Source organism: Lagopus leucura, unplaced genomic scaffold, assembly GCF_019238085.1.
Source record: "Lagopus leucura isolate 7727_CA_CO unplaced genomic scaffold, USGS_WTPT01 Super-Scaffold_100022, whole genome shotgun sequence".
Classification (NCBI taxonomy): Eukaryota; Metazoa; Chordata; class Aves; order Galliformes; family Phasianidae; genus Lagopus; species Lagopus leucura.
In genome coordinates this window covers 1309168-1328704 of record NW_024962275.1, presented here as the reverse complement: position 1 = coordinate 1328704, position 19537 = coordinate 1309168, and the positions used below count along the sequence as shown (strand labels likewise).

The 19537-nt window shown below is 39.1% G+C and overlaps 1 protein-coding gene across 7 annotated transcripts in view; it reads right to left on the bottom strand.

The window, feature by feature from the left end:
* Positions 1-19537, bottom strand: part of DENND1A (DENN domain containing 1A) — a 172030-nt gene that overhangs the window by 102762 nt on the left and 49731 nt on the right. For all 7 annotated transcript variants that reach the window (XM_042878696.1, XM_042878701.1, XM_042878697.1 and 4 more), the window contains exon 6: positions 899-968. In XM_042878696.1, the coding sequence (XP_042734630.1) occupies positions 899-968 (70 nt within the window). The remainder of the gene's footprint in view (positions 1-898; positions 969-19537) is intronic.

Here is a 19537-nt window from a genome sequence, read left to right as displayed (position 1 = left end):
TTTATCCCCACATACATATTTTCACGTTATTTCTGCAACCTACTAAGTCACCAATATATCAGTACATAGTTACTCAGCTTGGAGCAAGCCAGTTTGCACTGCAAGTCCTTTACAACGACTCGTTAGCTTAGGCTAAAACAAGAAGTATTTAGCCCCCGTAGAAGAAGATACAATCCTACATGACTGTACCTCAAACAGCAATGTTTCTGACAAATGCAAACTAATTACTGCAAAATAAATCAAAGCAGCAACCTAAGATTATAGTTGCAACATTTTAAGTAGATGAAACTAAGCTAGGCATTGCAATCGTGATCTCTCTGTATCATGAACTACCTTTCATAAAACTAGAATCAAATTTTAATAGCTTAGTTTACATTCTTACATTACCTCAAAACTCATTTTTATGTTGTTTTGCTTTCAAAGCAAAATCAGCATGTAAAAGAGGTAGGCCAGATTAAGCTACCTGGGTCAGCATTTTGCATCACTAAACTCAGTTCTTCACTTACTTTACGTGACAAGTACGGTTTGATAAGACATTGATCTGGTCAAGGTGCATGAAGCACCACGATCTGGGAACTGCATGATGTGGTGAATACAGCTCAGGTCATCAGAGAGTTTAAGTGACTGCAGGGAAACCATTAACTTGAATTGGATCCACAGTCACAGTTCTTAAATGCATTCTTTTCTCAAAAACAATTTAAAAGCTGATTTACTTTTCATAGGTGGTTGACAAACTTTCAGCCTAGCTGAATAAGTACTTCGCTATAAGTGCAAAATAGAGATTCATAAATTCACATGGCCATGTCTGATCTCTGTTAAAACAGCTTGCTTTTCAGTCTCTCTCCCACGTTTTGATATTGGGGCAGGGAAGAGAAGGGTTAGTACTTTAGAATAATACCTGTCCTTTTGCTGAATAATCTGCCAAGACATTGAGCAGCTTATAAAAGACTTCAAACCATGGTAGGTAACTAAAAAAAAACACACACAAAAACAAAACAAAAAAAAAAAAAAAAAAAAAAAAAAAGGAAGAAAAAGCATACATTTAACTTGTTAAACTTCAGTTAGTAAATCCAAGATCACTGGCTATATTTACTTGCATCCTCAACAACAGTCTTCACTGGACACACTTTGCACACATCTGCTAGGAAAGTCACATTGGACCTTCACTGAAGGACTGATGTGAAGGAGAGCACTGCAAGAAGGCTGAAGCATCCCCTTCCATTGGCCACTGAGCTTCAATAATAACTCCTTCCCAGAGTTTCCAACCACTCATGGGCACCTGGCTTAAAACACAGTACTGGCTGTAAATAAGGTTTGAGAGCAGATCAGTGAATGCCAGAAGTCTGCAGGAATTTCTTCTCACCCCACATGAAACAAACATTCAGATTGTTACACAGATCCATCAAAGAACTGCACACAAATTTACCTGTGCTCATGTATGGTAGAATATTTTAAATGATAATTACCCAAAAGGTACAGCTAGTTACTAGTCTTCAGTATAGCTGCTGAACATCAGGAAACTGCATATAAACAGCTGTTTTGGGTTTGAAAACAGACACAACAGGCTTCTTTATTTACTTTATTTACATTACAAAAGCAGTATCCTGATTTTTTTTTAATAAACCATCATGACTACTAAATCTTATTCTGCATCCTGTATCACTGCATTTAGCTCAGCTAAGTTAGGTCACACTGAAGTAAGTCTGCCAGCAACTTACAAAAAGCATCACATTAAACAAAGACACAACGCTCAGAAAATCCCATCTTTTTTATTTCCTTTACATCCCCACTCAATAAAATGCGACAACTAAGATGTTATTTTTCACCATTTTGCTCTGGCCTGATTTTGGACCACATCTTCATGGCACAGTTCTTTATTTCAGCTCCCTTTTAAATCCCAGCATGGAATTTCCCCTCAGCTGCAGCAAATGGGAAAGAAAGTTGACATGACGCACAGACTGACTCTTCTTTTAATCACAGATGCTTTCTGAAGCAAATGGATTCTATTTTGATAGAGTTAGACAAGATTTAAAGTTTTTATAAAATATGGCTGCATCCTGACATCTATAAAGAATGGAGTGCCCTGTGTTTCCTAACTGTACAGCTTTTAGTAATAAATGAAGTGAGAAGCTATATATGAGACAGATAAAGTGAACAGCACTCCATCATTATCATTTGTTTGAAGCCTGAAAACGCTACTGTAACATGTAAGTAGCTTATCAGAAAACACTGATAAGAAACTTAACTTTTCATGCTATATGACAGTATTATCATTTAAATTAATATGCTTTAAGTATCTTTACAAACAGTGTATTAGAATAGAGCAGAAAGACAGACAATTACCACTTTAAACAGCATTTAAGTTTGGCATATATTGTAAACATTCAAGAAGGATTAGGCAGAAGATAGGTTTCTTTTTTTCTGTTTAGTTAAATAAACTTCAGTGGAGTTAAAAGCCATTACAAGAGTAACAAGAAATCCTCTCAAAACCTATCTGCTAAGTAGAGATTAAGAACCCAGGAAACAAATCCTTGCAAGCTATCAACCAAAGATAGTCAGAAGATGAAAAAAACAGAACACCAGGAGGACAAAAAGCTCGCCAGCAGAATGAAAACCACAACTTACTTCAGGAAGGCACATTTAAGTTCTGCTTAATTGCTCAGGAAATAAGTCCGTGTCTGAAGCAGATCTCAACACAACACGATACAGAGAGGGATTTATGCTGGCGCTCAAGAGAGGTGCAAGACAACAACAACAACAAGATACTCTGTGAAACTCCCAAAAGCTGCTGATTCAGCTAAAAAGTTTAATAATGTCTTCATAAAAGAATTACACCAGTGCTAAGTAGCTTTGAAAAAAATCTATGCATTTATTACAGATCTAAATATTCAGTCTGGGTTCATATGATGCATCAAAAACGCAAAAAGAAATCAGTTGTGAATCTCTGCGGAGCTTCCATAAAGCGACTTCAGCCAAGTCTGACATAATGAATATATCATGTAATCAATCACTTTAAGCTCTGCCATCTTACTCTACTATAATATCCGTGTATTTACCCTATCTATTACACATGAATTGTATGGCAAATTTATTACCACAAGAAGTTACACTTCTGGAATCTGTGGGAGCTCCTTCTGCTTTTGAAGAGCCAAAGAGGTGCATGACCAGCTTTAAAATTCAAATCAATTCAATATTTTAAACGTTTAAGGTCCCGTAGAGTCCTGCAGGTATTTAGACTGCTGAATTGCTATCACAGACCAAAAAACAGTTATTTGAAGCTTTTTCAAGATATTTGTCACAAAGAAGAAAGGTGTGGGTTGTGCCTCTGAGCAGCCCCTGCCATAGAGATGGGGCAGAATTCAGTCAGAGTCCTTCTGTGCCACATGCAGCTGAAGCAGCACAACTGGTAGCACTGCTGAAGATTTATGGCTTATGACTTGCTCATATTTAATTTGTAACCAAACACTTCCCCTTCCCCTTAGCTACCTTAGAAGTTTTGATTAACTCTTGTTTTCACAGGTCAGAGGTTAAACAAAGGAAGGGAAGAGCTCTGCAGTGAAATTGCCCAGAGCACCACAGCATGTGAGCACGCACACATGCGTGCACACAGAAACACACACACACACACATACAGACACACACAGACACACAGACACATGCACACACACAGAGACATGCACACAGCTGTACAAGCAACACAGAAAAAGGTTGTGGATGGGAGGTTATTCACAGAATTTGAAGTTCAAAGACCCCAAGAAGCGGAATGTGGCTGCAGAGCAAACAAAAAAAAGGCAATCTGAAATTTACTTTTAAGTTTAATGCTTTCAATTTCCTCACAAATGCGTGTGTGTGTGTGTGTGTGCGCAACGCATTTGCCACAAATCACGAGAGCCAATTCCAGCCTGACCCAGGCAGGCAGCGAGGTCGGCACTCTGCTTTGCTCTCCTCCTGCGATGCAGCTCACTGCTGGAGACAGGCCAGTCTGACGGGAAACAAACATGGGCACAGGAAAGCTGCTTATTATGCTACATAAGGTCTGCACAAACTCCACTGCACAAGTCGCACAGTACCTTATTCAGAAACTCGTATGTCATCACCTTTTTAGTGCGCTCCTTGAAAGCACAAACATCATTAGTTACATGTGTCATAGCAATTAGGGACAGTCCAAACGCTAAGACAACAGTGCTGCACTCCAGCTTGTAAACACAAATGTTTTCAAAAAGCAGATTTTAAAGAATACTGTTGCAAAACCAACAACCGCTTGAGACAACAGGAAAGATCTTTATTTGTTACGTACAAAAAGAAACAAATGAGCGCAGTAACAAACGCAGCAGCTGCGTGGATGGCTGGTGCTGCTGGGAAGGGGCTCTCAGGGCTGCAGGAAGCAGCAGAGCCCCTCACACCCCGCAGACCCGGTGGCACCGGGAGGCAGAGGGCAGCGGCCGCACGGCAGCTGTGTGCAGGGGCAGAGCGCAGCCTGTACCCCACGCCTTACGTGGAACACAAGATGTCAGCACCCAGCGCGAGCTGCTGCACAGATGAAAATGCTGTACTGCAGTCAACTGAGCTTTGAATTTTTCAACGTATCAACCCACTTGTGTGTTTTAGCGTTTGAAAGGAAAAAGCTACAAAAGCAGCACATGTGAGGTCACATTTCTGACCTCCAGAAAGAGCAGCAGCCAGAAGAGCAGAACGCAGAGCCCTCCTCCCTGAAATGAAGGAGCTGCCCTGGTTTGTGCACGCATATGTGAGCAGCATGCAAACACACACAACCAGATCTAGTCTTTGCACAGCAAGAAGTTGGGGAGGCTGAGCAGAACCTAGCTGCTGCTAGAACTGAGGACCTTCTTCCTTCTTTTGTTATACACTTAGTACAGAAGCTTCAAAAACAAACAAAAATTATTAACACTGCTTGTAATGTAACTATAAAGAAACTACTTCCAGTCGAATCACACAACAGAACGTTAATAGAAACTAACACTTCATATCCATAGGTACTATTTGATATGAACAAGTAGAAAAGGCCTCAAGAGCGCATTAAAAAGAGTTGCCTGATTTTAGTTAATTATTTGCCTAAACCCTCTTCTGGTCTGTTTAACACAGGTAATCCTGAAAATAAAATTTCAGTATGTACAACCACTCATGTTGCTCAACTTACGGCAACAGGTACATGGGAAAACACTGCAGGCTTCACTGTACTGCTCCTGTACTCTGTCTGCCATGCGGTTCCCCAGGTTAGGATATTCAGTGAATGTAAACTTTCTGCTCTGAAAATACTTAAGAGACTGAAGAAATACCCTTCATAACATCAGTGCTTTGGCTCTTAGCTAACACACCAGGATCCCTGACAGTAAGCTGTGGGGCTTGAAGCTGTGCAAATGCTCCACTGCTATCAGCATCTAACAACTCCTTCCCAGTGATGGCACAGAAAGCCAAGAAGATAGCTGCATTATGACACCTGCCCACATGTAAAGATGTATCTAATTTAATTGAGCAGAATTGGCCAACAAATAAATAAGAAAACACAGCATCTCTAGCAATAGCAAAGGAAAATATCCAAGAAAGCTGTCTACACATGTATGCTTTATCAAATAAAACATCATTTCCCAAGGGAAAAAACAACAACAACAAAAACAGCTGTTTCTTATTCAGTTACAAAGCATGACTAATGAATAGAAGTTTTGATAGCAAATATGCTTTCTTTGAAATGTGAAAATTTCACCATTATTGCCTCTTCAGACATTTTTTGAGTGCTCATTACGATGAAGAAGAATCAGAGACTACAGTGAGTAACACTCAAATCAGCACAGTCACTTCATGAATACCGTGCACACCCAAGGTCAAGTGCAAAGAGAGGCTGACAAAGTGGCCAACGCTTTGGAACCAGGAATTACTGCCAGAAAGTGAAGTCAGCTTAAAAAGGCAAATCTTTTTTGGTGCTAACTGTAAGAAGGCAGCAAAGGAGGAAGCAATTCAAGATACCAACATGTGCAAGGGCACTGTGAAAACTGAATGCAGAAATGACTCCTGTGGAGCATTAAGGAACTTGAGAACACTGAGAACTTGAGCAGTAAAATCATGGCAAGTTCCACTGCAAGCACGGGTAATTCCAATGGCAAGGGGTCCTTCTTAAGATGATTGTGAGTATTTGCTAATTAACATATCAAATTCCTCAATCTGATTTTTGACATTCTATTTTACTGGTGTGCTGATAGCAGTAAAAAGCCAAGTGAATGCTTTTGGAAAGGTACCTGTAGTGCCCTTGGATTCCTTTCTTACATGATTTACCAATCAATGCAAAGTTTAAGAAAATTTATTGAATTCTATGACAAGATAATTTCTGTTTAATTTATTTTGGAATAACCTTTGAGCTCTGCCGTCAGGAACTTTCTGTTTTCACTCTGGTGGGTCACTCCCTTTAAAATAAAATAATCAAAGATTTTCACTTCTAACATACAAGTTATTCACAGCATTGGGAAACCTTGCCAAGTGAGATTTCTCCAGTCAGTCCACGTGGAGAAAAGAGAAAGGATTTCCTTTAAAAGGCAGAACCTAGGGTCTGCTGAAATGAAATGTAAAACTGTAAGTGGATTTTGGAGAGTGCATACATCTCTAAAGCCTGGGGCACAGGCTCAAGACAGAAGAAAAGAACTGTGCCATTTGATCAGCTTTACAACAGAGTAGCACTACTACACAAGTCTCTCATAGCTTTTATGGAGTGGAAAGCTGCAGTTTTTACTGTACCCAGCTAATCTAAGCTTGTCTGACCAGGTAAAACTCCACTCTCAGATTTAGCATCAAGAGCACTCACTCAAAGATAAATAAAAGAAGTTTTTAGTGGATGTAAAATGAAATAGCAAGCCTCAAACTGCCTAACACAACAAAAGGTCTCTTGTCCCTTTTTAGAAGGTGGAGTAAATCTTTGTGGGTTTGGTAGTGGTGCTTTGTTGTTTTTTCAGCTTAATTCTGAGAATGCAACTTCTCAAGCACGCAAGCTCAACAGCAAAGTTCTAATTTTGTTTGCACCTACGAGGCAAATACCAACTTTATACTCTTATTAAAAACCACACGGAAACAACATTCCCTAAAGCAAACGTAGTGAGAAGATGGATGTAGTGAAGTGTTTGACAGATAATGTGTGAGATTTATCAAGTGCAACTAGATAGTCTTCGAATTAAAAAGTCACCAACAATTACATTCCACTCAGTGCCAAGAGGAATGCGTCGAACAATGTTTTCTTTGGCCACTGTTAACAAGAAGGCAGAGAATAGCCTTAAACTGAGAAAAGTTACAGACACTACTTGCAGTACGCTCCTCAGACAAAAAAAAAAAAGAAAAGAAATAAAAAAAGAATGGTTTGGCACACGGGGCATGATTTTAAAAAGGCAGGATGTGTTAGAAAGTATGAGAGCCTAAAGATCACCACTGAAGTGACAATACAGAAAAAGGATTCCAAAGGCTTAACTTGTCAAGGAACCTCTTCTGAAACCACGTGTAAAAGTACACATGAAAGTGCTGGAAGAGAGAACTCTAGATGTGGCAGACAGTCAGAGATCCCACTAGGTTTGAGACATCTGGCATCAGTTGAAATCCATCACATTTCATTTGGGGATCAAAGAGTAGTGTTAAGTCTATCACAGGTTGAAACAGCAGATCCTAAACACCCTTTTTATCCCGGCACAAATTAACCCTTCTTCCTTGACCAGAAAACAGCTCCTTTTCATTAAAGATGTCAATCATAGATACTTACTGGCCTATGTACTTTAGAACTGAATTTGATCTAAAATTTCTGTAGAACCATGAACTTTTTATTATAAATCAGAAGTGCTCCCTGTGAGTAAAATGCCCAACGTGCTGCAGCACACTACTGCTTCCTTACAGCAAGCACCTCATGCTACAAACACATCAGTTTGCAAAAACCAAGTCAGAGCCTGACATGATTGCATGCTATCTATGACTACAGTGCCAAATCTGTTTCAGGATTCCCAATGAGCATTTAGACTGATTTAGCTATTGGACAAATAAACACATTAAATGCAATAGTGCTTGACTCTCCACTGCAGAAATACCGTGGATGATCCTGACCACCAGGCATCCCATAAATGTGACACAAATTAGCAGAAAAGACTCTGGTCCTTTAGCTGGCTGGAATGCCCAATTTTTATTTACAAAATATCCTGCAGTCAGTTTAAACAAATCATTAAGTAGGAGATTGCTCACTATCACTTTATTCTCTGAACACTTGGGCTGGGGGACCAACATAAATGAATTTTAAAACACCCTGAGGTGAATTACGGTCAGGTAAATAACACAAGAACTGTGTGGGTGTGAAGGAAGATCTGTCCCTTCATCAAGCATGTTGATAAACATCTGTGGATGTAACTTAAGGTTTCTATTTCAGATACACACGCAATCCAGAGAACACTGATTCCACAGTGTCTTTTCTCCTATTATTTCAGCGTGGCTGAATCATGATTTCTCTTGAAAAAACAAGCAACAATCATCAACTCATGCAGCTTTTGCAGCAGTTTTCCCTCTCAGAACAGCCTGTGCTTCTCCAGTTACTACCACATAACCTGAGGGTTCCTGCCAGACCTTGATTTTTGAAGTAGGAAATGGCCATGTGCAGGATTGGTCTCACTCCTAAGATGCGCTCTCTAAACTTTCTGACGGCAACAAAGAAGTGGAAAACCTCTCCATCCTGTACTTAACTACCTCCTACTTTTTTGATGCCAGGGACCTCGGTTTTCCCAAGGGTGATGCGCTAATTCTTTTTGTATAAGCACTAAAATGTACGTTTCCAAACCAGTCAGCCAGGGCCAAAGGTAATAAAAAGTGATGTGATTTAATTATTTCTGTAACAGTTGTTCAGCAAGTAAAGGAGGTGTGACATGAAGCCCTAATTAAGTAAAATTTGTTTCTGGTCAGTAGTTAAGAGCAGTGAACTCGCTGGACTAAAATGCAGTACTCTTAGCTTTATCTCATCCCACTGGTAGCAATACATTAGTATTATTAGAACCCGACATTTTTCATTGTGATCCTTACCACTGATATTTCACAGAGGTGTGTTACTTGCCAACAAGATTAAAGCTTTGGTAAAATCTTCCAAACAACTTCCTTTAACACACCTTCATTATCCTTGGAATACACTAAAAGACAGTTGCCTTGGGTTGGCGATGTAGAGGGAAAAGGAGAAAGGAGGGTTGTTCATTTGTTTTGGAGTGTGTTCGTTTTTAAAGATTTATTTATTTTGGCAACATTTACCCTAAGCTAGGTGTGGAGGATGGAACAAAGAATGATACCACATGGGAAATAATTTAAAATGACAGATAAACTTTTAAGTGGTCTAACTTTCTTCAACTAATGTATCAATTAAGCATCTTTTATTTGCCCATCCTTACTTCCACCTCTTTCCCAAAAACCACTTTGAGGATTCCTCTCTCCCTCTGCACATACTCCTCCTGCCATTCATTTTGCTTTTTCCTTCGCTATACAAAACAGGAATGCTTAGCTGTATTATAGCAGTGCTCCTCAGCCAACATGCTGGGGCCTCTGACTGCGCTTCCCTGAGTGCAACATCCATGAATTCGGATCCTTAATTTTACTACTGCTATGATTAAAAGCAGCAGGCAGCAGACTGAGATGAAACAAGAACAAAGTACTTGTTGCAGAGGAGCAACTCTCAGATAAGAGCACCACATTTATTTAAATACCTTCAGGAAATATACAGAATAACTCAAATCTGTGGTAAACTCAATCTAGGGCAACAAAATCATACCCTTCCCTTGTTCCTGCACATCTCATTATAGTTTTTGGAGTTAGATAACACTTTTAGACAGCCATCTAAAGAAGATCCCGTTATAACCAGTGAAGCGAAACATGCATCTCCAGAGCAGGATTTGCCTGGTCTCCAGGGTATAGTCAGAAAGTGAATCACATTCTGGAGACTTCTCCTAGCTTATCCATTTCTAACACTGCTGTAAAAACTGCGAGTGAGTTCTGTGACAGTCTGTGCATGACTTGTTGCCACCTTTGGAGACACAGAAAGTACCTTACAGCACCAACCATGCCATCACGAAGGTGATAAACTGCACACAGTGCCAGCTGGAGTGCCAGGACTGCTGCGCTTGTGAAGCTGCACAAGTAGAAGCAAGTTCACAGATTTTCTTAGAGGTTATAAACTTTCAAAAACAAATGTAAAAAAAAAAAAAAAAAAAGCAACTGCACATAGGACTACATATGTTTAGCCTGACTGTAGTCACAGAAAAATTTCTGTTCTGAGCAGAACTGGAAGAGTTGACAAAAAGCACACATAGAAATAGCTCACTCTGAAAGGCATTAATCCATTCATGTAGATTTGAGAGCTTAAGACACATTACCTCTTTTGTAACACCATAGGATGGCAACTCCCCCAACCTGCTGCAGCATGCCTTCCAGCAACTCCACAGTCGAGGCCCTTTCCATGCCCTCCCCAACTCCATGATCCCCGCTCCCACAGCACAACCCAGAGCCGCACGCTGGGGTGGCACAAGGAAGCCCATGCTGGGAGCACTTTGCTTCCTGCTCAGGATCAACAGAAGGCACAGGCAGTGGAACATTAAGAGTTCGAGTGAAATGCACATTTCTCTGTTCTACAGTTTTGAACTTGAGAACTACTACGCTTTTCTGTCAACAACTTTCTTGCAATAGCACTTTGGAACAAACTTCCTTTGGCAAAGTAACAGCAGCGATCCACTGGTGCAGGTTCTAGAGTAAGATTTGGAAGCATTTTACTATTACACTCCTCATAATTCAAACTCTGTTTTGCGTCTCCCTTTACAGGCTATTGTTGGCCAGATGGAAAATATTAAGGAAAAAGGATTGCAACTAAATCATTCGGCTGTAGTCTGCTGCCAAAAGGCCCCAGGCTAACTACAAGCAGATTTGCAAGCAGGCTCTGCTCCGTTACAATCTGAGATCTGGCACATCCTTTGCCCTGACTAACAGCAGGAGGGCACAGGGCCAGCTGAGAGCAGCTACTGTGCCAAACAGACTGTGCAGGTCTTGCTGCTTGAATGCTTCCACAGAAAGGGAGAATCGATGGGACTCTTTTGTAAACAACTCCCTGTACTTTCTGGCTGCTACTAACTTCAAAAGTGGTATAAATTTATCTCCTACAAAATAAATGCGAATACACAGCTTAGGCTTATTACCAAATCAAGACAGAAATAAACAACAGTGTTAAAGCACAACATCTAAGCTTTCAACTACAAATAATTATGCATAAATACACATATATAATGAAGAACATTTTTCCTCCAACAAACACTAAGAACAGTGAAGAATGACTGAACAGTAGCCAAATAATGTGTTCTTATTAATATTCTTTGCAACCTCTTATTTACAAGAAGGTAATTAAGTTCAACGATTGGAAAATTTACTCTCAATGCTTATTTCTAAGATACGTATTTCCCAGGGCACTCCTTTTGTTCAGCTCATATATTCAGTTATCAATCAGCAGGACAGGCTTATCTAGGATGTTCAATGAAGAACAAAAAAAAAGAAAAAAGATATTTTCCTAATACTAACCAACCATCTCAGGCATTCAGCGTTTCCAGATGTTCCTTCTTTCATAATCTGCCCCTACTGGAGCACACCAGGTATGGCCTTCCGGAAGGGACAGGGCTGTGAGTGTATCAAGGAAGCAGACTGGTTGGCTTTTATACTTCATAGTATTTAACATTAAAAAAAATCTTGCAATAAAGATCAGACCTCAAACTCGATGGATACAAATCATAGCTGTTTGCAGTGAGGGAAATGCACATTTCAAACACCATCGTCATCCAGTCTCATGCAATAAGCATTGGCAGAAGGCCTTCACATCCCTATCTCAACCATGGGGCAGAGCAATGAGGGTGTGCATGGCAAGGCAGAAGAGAAGCCAAAAATGGAAATACTGGATCTCTCCATTCATTGAAAAGTAACATAACCAGCGTCCTTCCTTTATGTAGAAGGACCTCAAACGCTTTCGGAACATCTGTCATTACAGAAAAATCCAGACTTCAGCACTTGCAGAATTCTGTCTTCCTCAATCTTTTTCTTATTTTCATTAGTATCACATATGACAGCACAACTTGCCATTACTGCTAGAGGTCTCAGTGAAAATCAATAATACTGAAACGTACACAAAAATTAAAAGAAGAAGAGTTGAAATGCCTGGACGAAGAGAGTATGTTTTCAGGTGGGTTCATTTTGCCACTATGAAGAACAACAGAAACCGAATATAACACAGTAAAGCACACTGTGGCATGCTAAAAACAACGAAACCTAGAAACACCTTACTGCAAAAGTCTGTCCATTTCTGGCAAGGCATACAAGGAGCTTGCCATTTTTATCTGCGTGGTTTAGCAGGGTTCTACTGTATTTAAATTTCAACAAAAATATTTAAACCAATTCAACCGTACTTCAAAATTTCAAGCTCAGCGAGCAAAGCTTTTAACAGATCCACGGACACCATAATGAAAACTCTAAAGCTTTTCACTGAGTGTCACTTTACAAATTCCCTATTGACTTGTTATTTATCAAGTACATCTAGTTGAAAACAAGAAATTATTATTTAGGAGTTCAGTGGAATCGACTCATTTCAACGTTGGTCTTAAAACTCACATCAGCAAAATGCACTTCTACAGCTACCATTGTGATGTTGCATGCAATTTCAAGGACAAGAAATAAGAGGAAATACTGTACACACCTTACACCTTAACAGAAAAGAAAATGCAATCCACATGTAGAATCAACAGGATTCTTTAAGTCTCCTCTTGGTTTGTGACACCAAGCGCTTTAGGAAATGCTCACACACAGAACTGTTTATACACAACTCACATATCTGCACACAGATGTAGCAGCCGGCACATCCTTACGAAATACACACCCACACGATATTAATTTTGAGTAATTATTAAGAATAACAACAGTAAGAGGACCAATGAGAGCTATTATAAACTTCTATTGGAGATTTTTAGCAACGGGACATAAAAAATGCATTATTAAATGCTTTTCCCTGTTTAAGACTATTTTAGTAAGCATATTTTATTCAGCATCGCAGGTATTACCATTTTAGAAAGCTAAAATAACTCCAGAGACACTTCCCAAAGTTTTTTAAAAGAACAAGAAAAGATATTAAGGCTACCATGAAGGCTGCCATTCAGACCTGAGAAACAGTCTGTCATATAGCAGGGATGAAAATGAAAGCAAATAAGCAGCTATAATTAAAAAATGTTATTCCCCCTATTCCTCCTAGCTACATTTTAAAATAGCTCATCTCTATCTTCTAAGATTGGTAAGGAAAATGAGAAAAAATTACAGGAAGTTTAGAAAACCATACTGAAAACCATATCAGAAAAGAAACACAAAGCAGATAGCTGAATTTAATTGATGTCAAGCTCTCCTTCTACTAGGTTCATCACATTTCCGTACATATGCTGACAAGTAACTGAAAATAAAAACCAGTGTTTGCTTAAGCAAATCAGTGGGGGTAAAAACCCTGAACTTTTAAGATGTAAACTGTTTTATAAACACGTCAAGTTAAAGCAAAATGCCCGCAACAACTGCAGACCCTCTGCAACCCTGCACACCACATTCATGGAATTCTCACATTTTCTAAGCCACTTTAGATCCATTGCCTCTCAAACACAGAAGAGGAAGTCTAACTGTTTTCCTACAGTTCTAGCCTGTAACTCCTGGGAAGGAAGGTGGGACCTGAGCAACAACTCTTGCTCGCCTTTTTCTCTATAAGGTTCACGCAAAGAAACTGAGAAAGAATCCTCAACTCTTACAATAAATGGATGTGTTCAGTTCACAGCCAAAAGGAAATCTAAAAAAAAAAAAAAAAAAAATCCATGAAGAAGGCAGACAGAGGCTCAATAACAACATTTTTATTAGGTACAATTTTCTTGTACTGTTGAATCAGAGGGATCCAATTTCTCATGACTTATACATGCACTTTTTGTGGCCTCTGCCAACGTGTAATGGAATCAGTTTGCTATTTGCTTTCATCTCTGAAGCATTTTAAGAAGTACAGGGATTCCAGGGTCGATACAGAACAAAGACCAAATAGACTGTCCAAAAAGTGTCTCGTATCATTTGCAGCCATTACCAAACACATTTTTGGAAGGCTTAGAAGTATTGTACAGACAGATATGGAAGTAAAACACTGATTTTCTGTATTGTCATTTTATTTAATACATAACTATGGTAAATCCTTATAAGACTGGACCTTCTTTTTTTCTTATTTATTTATGTAGGGACATTTTTTTCCATGTCCATGCAGAAATCTTAACAGCAAAACAGGCGAAGGAAAGAAGTGAGGATAAGTAAAATAAAAAAATAAAAGCAAACATCTCTGCTCTGGGCTTATCTACAGTCACTGCTTGCAGCCTGGGTCTTGTAATTACAGCTTTGAAACTAGCAAAATAAATACTTCCTCTGGCCCTAAACAGTTAACAACTCATTTCTGCAGCTGCACAGTACTTCTGCAGTAATAGATAGTACTGCGACTGCTGAGGACTGTGACTTTTCCCCCTAAGTTTAATATGGTTCAAAATACACTAAACTAAACAAAAGCTATACCAAATTAAATATAATCACAAGAATTGCTGACTGGAGTCACTGATGGTTATAGAACAAATCCTGGCAGTCCTGTGCCACGTTGCTCTCCATGCAAACCCCCTTCCCAATCTTCCAGTTCATTCCAACATACTCAAAATACAGTCTCAGTTGTCTATATATGCAGAGGTGACAAGGGTAAAAAACAGGAAAACCAGTGACAGCAAAGTACTTTTTTTGAAACCAATGCCTACAGAAACATAACCAGGTTACAGATCTGTGACAGTAGAGCACGAATTCAATGATGATGCACACTGAGGAGAGGGGGCCAAGATCTTATGCCTTCAGTAGAAAAGGAGGTCTGCCAGGGGAAAGCACTTTCCAATTTCTTCCATTACCCCACTTCTCCATGCTAAGACAACAACTAATACTGGTGTACGTAGCCCTGTCCTTGACAGAAATGAGGTTGATTCACGTTTTTATCATTTCTTTAAAGAACAAAAGAAACACTGTGAAAGCTATTCCAAGAGACAGCAACCTTATGAAGTTGCTCTTACACAAAATCAACCCTTTAAGAAATACTTCAACCAAAACTGTAGTATTTGGGCGGTTAAACATCGCAGGTTGTTCAAGGGGTATTGAACCAACATGATTTTAACCTGCAGAAGAGAAAAAGCTTAAAGACTCATTGTAAATCAATTAAGTACTTCTAATCCCAGTTTAACAACCAGCTGCTCTGTGATTCTTCACAAAGATAATGCTTTTTGCATACTTCTATTTTGCTTGCAATTAAGCAAAATTTGAATTCTCCCTCCTGCATCCTTTTTGTACCTATCTATACCTAATGATGAGAATATCAGCAACATAACTTACTCATGTGAAACGACATTCTACTTCAAAAATATAACTGAAGTGAGTTGTCGCACAGAAGACCACATAAGGAATCACATCATGAAATCACCTCAGGATGCACAAAATCCACCAAAGTGGAAAAATTTGTAAAGAAGTAAGTGGATAAGGCAGAGGACTTGTAAACTCAACACTTCATAGTGGGGTAATTACATTTTTAAGTACAAAAACACCAGGGAAAAAAAAAAGAAAAAGGACAACATAAAGGACAGTCAGAATTATAAAAATCCAAGTGTCCTTTTCTATTCCCCCCTCCCTCCGCCCCCAAAGCATAAATTTCTGGTCTTATCAGTGGAGGGGAAAAATTCTACAAGAGAACAGGACAATTCTTTCATAATTTATACATATATATATATATATATAATTTTTTTTTCCCCAATCTCTTTCCCCAAGATAATTGAAAGATGTGAAATAGAAGTAACATAATAGATTTGGGATACTTTTTCTTTAGATTAGAAGCTATCACAACAGAAGTGCGTTACATTTTGGAGGCACATACACAAACAGTGGTATACAGGCCCTTAAAGCTGTTTGTCCCCTATGCATCAATGCCCTGCCAGTTGGCAAGCCTGAGCCAGGAAGCTGTCAATTCCAATCAAGTTTAGGCGATGCAGTCCTATTAAAGAAGTCTTGCTGGTTAAGGGGCGTCCACTGTTTCCAAAGCATGGGAAGAAAAAAAAAGGGGGGGAAGGGGGAGGGGAAGAGAGGGGCTTGAAGGAAAAAAGGGCTCTGCTTTCCTGCTTTCCTTAGATTTGAGCTGGCAACTTTCACTGACTAGAGTTTTCAAGGAGCTATGAATGAGCTTAACAAAGGAGTTCTGTGGCTAGTTTCTGGCTGAAATCCATGTCAACAGTTTTTAAGGTCACAGGTCACACTAACTAACATTTATTCCCAGCAGACCCTGCTCTAAACACAAGCTGTAAGTAGTACAAATTTGGAATTTTTCTGTAATCCCTTGAGATATTCCTGATCCTTCCACATGTTTCTGCTCAATTAAAAACAATTCTCACTTTGCACCACAAGAGAGGCCCCTGCTCAGAAATCTTATTCTATCCTAAGAATAAATGGACAAAGACCGCAATCAAAGGAAAGGAAAGGGGAGAGGAGAGGAACTCACAACAAATCACACCAAAAACCTCAAATAACTCCATACAGAATCACATTCAGTTAGTTACATTTTCTGCCATCTGCCACAAACTATTATAGATCCATTTCTTTTTATCTTAGAAGAAGAGTGGCGCAGAGCTTAACTATTTTGGCTGAAAGGGATTTCCACACCAACGTTCTGCATTTCACTTCAGAAGAATGATTTTTTCTTTTTTGGTACAAAAGGCTGAATACCCACTGAAAACTTCAAATCTAAATCTGAGTTCCACATGGGTACAGCACATTCTTACACCAGTAACTGGCCACTAAGTTGATGAACCAAGGGAAATCTATGCAAGGTTTTACCTTATTTTTTTAACTTTAACAGAACATGAAGCAATATAAAAGCCATAAGCTTAAGTTATTAGCACCCTTTCAAGCAATTATAAGTAGGTGCTATAGCTAACAGCTCAACAGAAAAAACAGAAATTCTACTAGTTAATTAAAAAAAACCCACAACCACAAGGTTCCTATCCTAATGATAGGAATGAGAGAATTCTTGCTCACAGTTCCATCGGTTGACTTCCAGCACACACGAGCCTCTGGGCCAGCACAGCCTCTCCAGCAGCACGCACCTCCCTCGTGGTGTCAAAGCAGTAATTATCACCGTCTCATTCACGCACCCATGACCATGTCCTCCCCTCAGAATGTTTCATTATTATTGCTGCAACCCTTTCAGATAGAAAGGCAAAACCCAGCACGTACGCAGGTAGCGTCTGACCGAGAAGTGATCCTGTACGGCCCGGCAGTACTTACCTAACACCTTCCAGAGCTGCTTTTATGTTATCTGAAGCAAAGAAACATTTCAAATTAAATATGGGATTAAATTGAGCAAAATCACATTTGTGTAGAAACGGCAGTTAAAACAGCAACATCACCTGCTTACAGCTGCCAGAGCTCTATGGAGTTCAGCTTCTGTGGGAGTGGAGAACTACAGCAGATGTTCTGTCTGCTTTACAATTCAAGAATGAATAAAGTACAATGCTTTTGTGACATCCCAGAAAATATATTTAAACGTAATCAGTAAAGTGCAGAAGTTTACAGCTTTTGGTACTGTACATAGCAGTAATCCATTCTGCATTAACAATTTAGTTGTGTTCTTACACAGCCTAGTAAAGTTCTTCAGATACATAAAAACCAAGTTCAAAAATCTTTTGAAAACTATAAAGTTGTCAGTTTTGTAAAGATTCTGCAGTAAGGGTAAAAAAAAAAAAATAGGTTGAGTTATCAATATTTTACATATTCTTAAAGCAGAACTTGTTCTTCCAGAGCTGCCAGGAGCCAGAGTCTACAACATGTTCAAGAAAAACTTCAGCTGCAATGAAAACTTACATGTATTTTTAATTAATACCTTTCTCAGGGGGAAAATAAATAAATAAATAAATAAAATTCCACTCTTCAATGTCTCCCAAGAACTTAAGCCTCACACACTTAGCAGCAGCTTCATAGCTTTATAATACATTGTCTTCATACATCTTCAGATCATTCAAAATACTGTAAGAAACATACTTAGAAACAGTGTAAGTATTAACTAACATGCTTGTAACACCTGTAGCTCTGAGGTTTTCACTCTGCCACCCCAGAAGCAAACCATAACCAAAAGTGTCCCTCAACCTAATCTTCAAGAAACCAGGCTGTGAAATGAAGCACAGCACTACTTTTGGTACACTTACTAACACAAATTGCTTTCCATACTGTTTTCTGACCAAAACAATATTCAAATCCATCAGTGTCTGTGCAGCTAGAGTTCTAGAGGTAGAAGTTAGCTGAAGGCACGAAGCCTGCTGAGCATCAGCACCCACAACACAACGAAAAGCCGGCTTCAGCAGAACTCTGCACAGAGGGTTGCTAGAAATTTGAAGAGATCAACCAGCAAGGAGACTAAAAGCAATGATGAAATTAAAATTAAGCGTCAACACGCAAATCCTTAGGAATCAGAAGGTATCTGTATACTTAAAGAATACAAGAAAGCAGAAGGTTATGGAACTATATCTTCTTTCAAGAACAAATTGTGTACATCTTTGACACCATTGAGGTTAATGAAACTTTTTCACCCTATGAAAGAGCATTTCATCTACACAGACACAAAACTTCAAAAACATGAGAAACACGAGCATACTAATTCCAGAACAGAAGTTGGGACATGCCTGATAAGTGTTAAAAGGATGCCCCAGAATTGTATGAGAAGCAGAGTATGGAATTGTCTCTATGACTTTTTTTTTTGTAATAGAACACTACAACTCATCACTGAATTCAGAACTATTTGTACCACTCACCCTCAAAAGCCCATTACAAAATCTGATGCACAGTTACACTAAAGCAGATCTATAAAGACAAATCAAAGAAAAAACACATAAAACCAAAACAACAGCAAAACCCACAAAAACAACAAAAAAGTTTCAGCACCTTAATGCACATCCACAAGGATTTATTTGAGCCAAAATCCTGAAGTCCTTAAAAGGCATCTTAAAAAGAAGAACTCTTTAGGTACTGAAATCTTCTTATGATATTAAAATCAGATTATAACTCAGGATTTCACAGCTTCGACACTAGCTCTCAACACTATGCATTCACCATTTGGAAAGGAAAAATATTAAAAAGCACATCTTAAAGTTTTCTAATACATTGCACTGAAAAAGGCAGTACAAAGTACCAATTTGACCAAAACATTTTGATGTGTGGTGGATGAGCTTCTGGGCTTTTTTAATTCACTTCACCTTTTAGAGCCTCCAAAAACCCACCAGACCATCTGTGACAATTGTTCCGTGCTTTTGTTCGCCCTCTGCTGTCTGAAATGCAGAAAGTAACCCTCGTACACAGAGCCGTGCAACTCAGGATTCAAGCAGTATCAGATCACTGCAGTTTTGTTTTTAGCTAAAAATCAAGGGGGGGGGGGGGG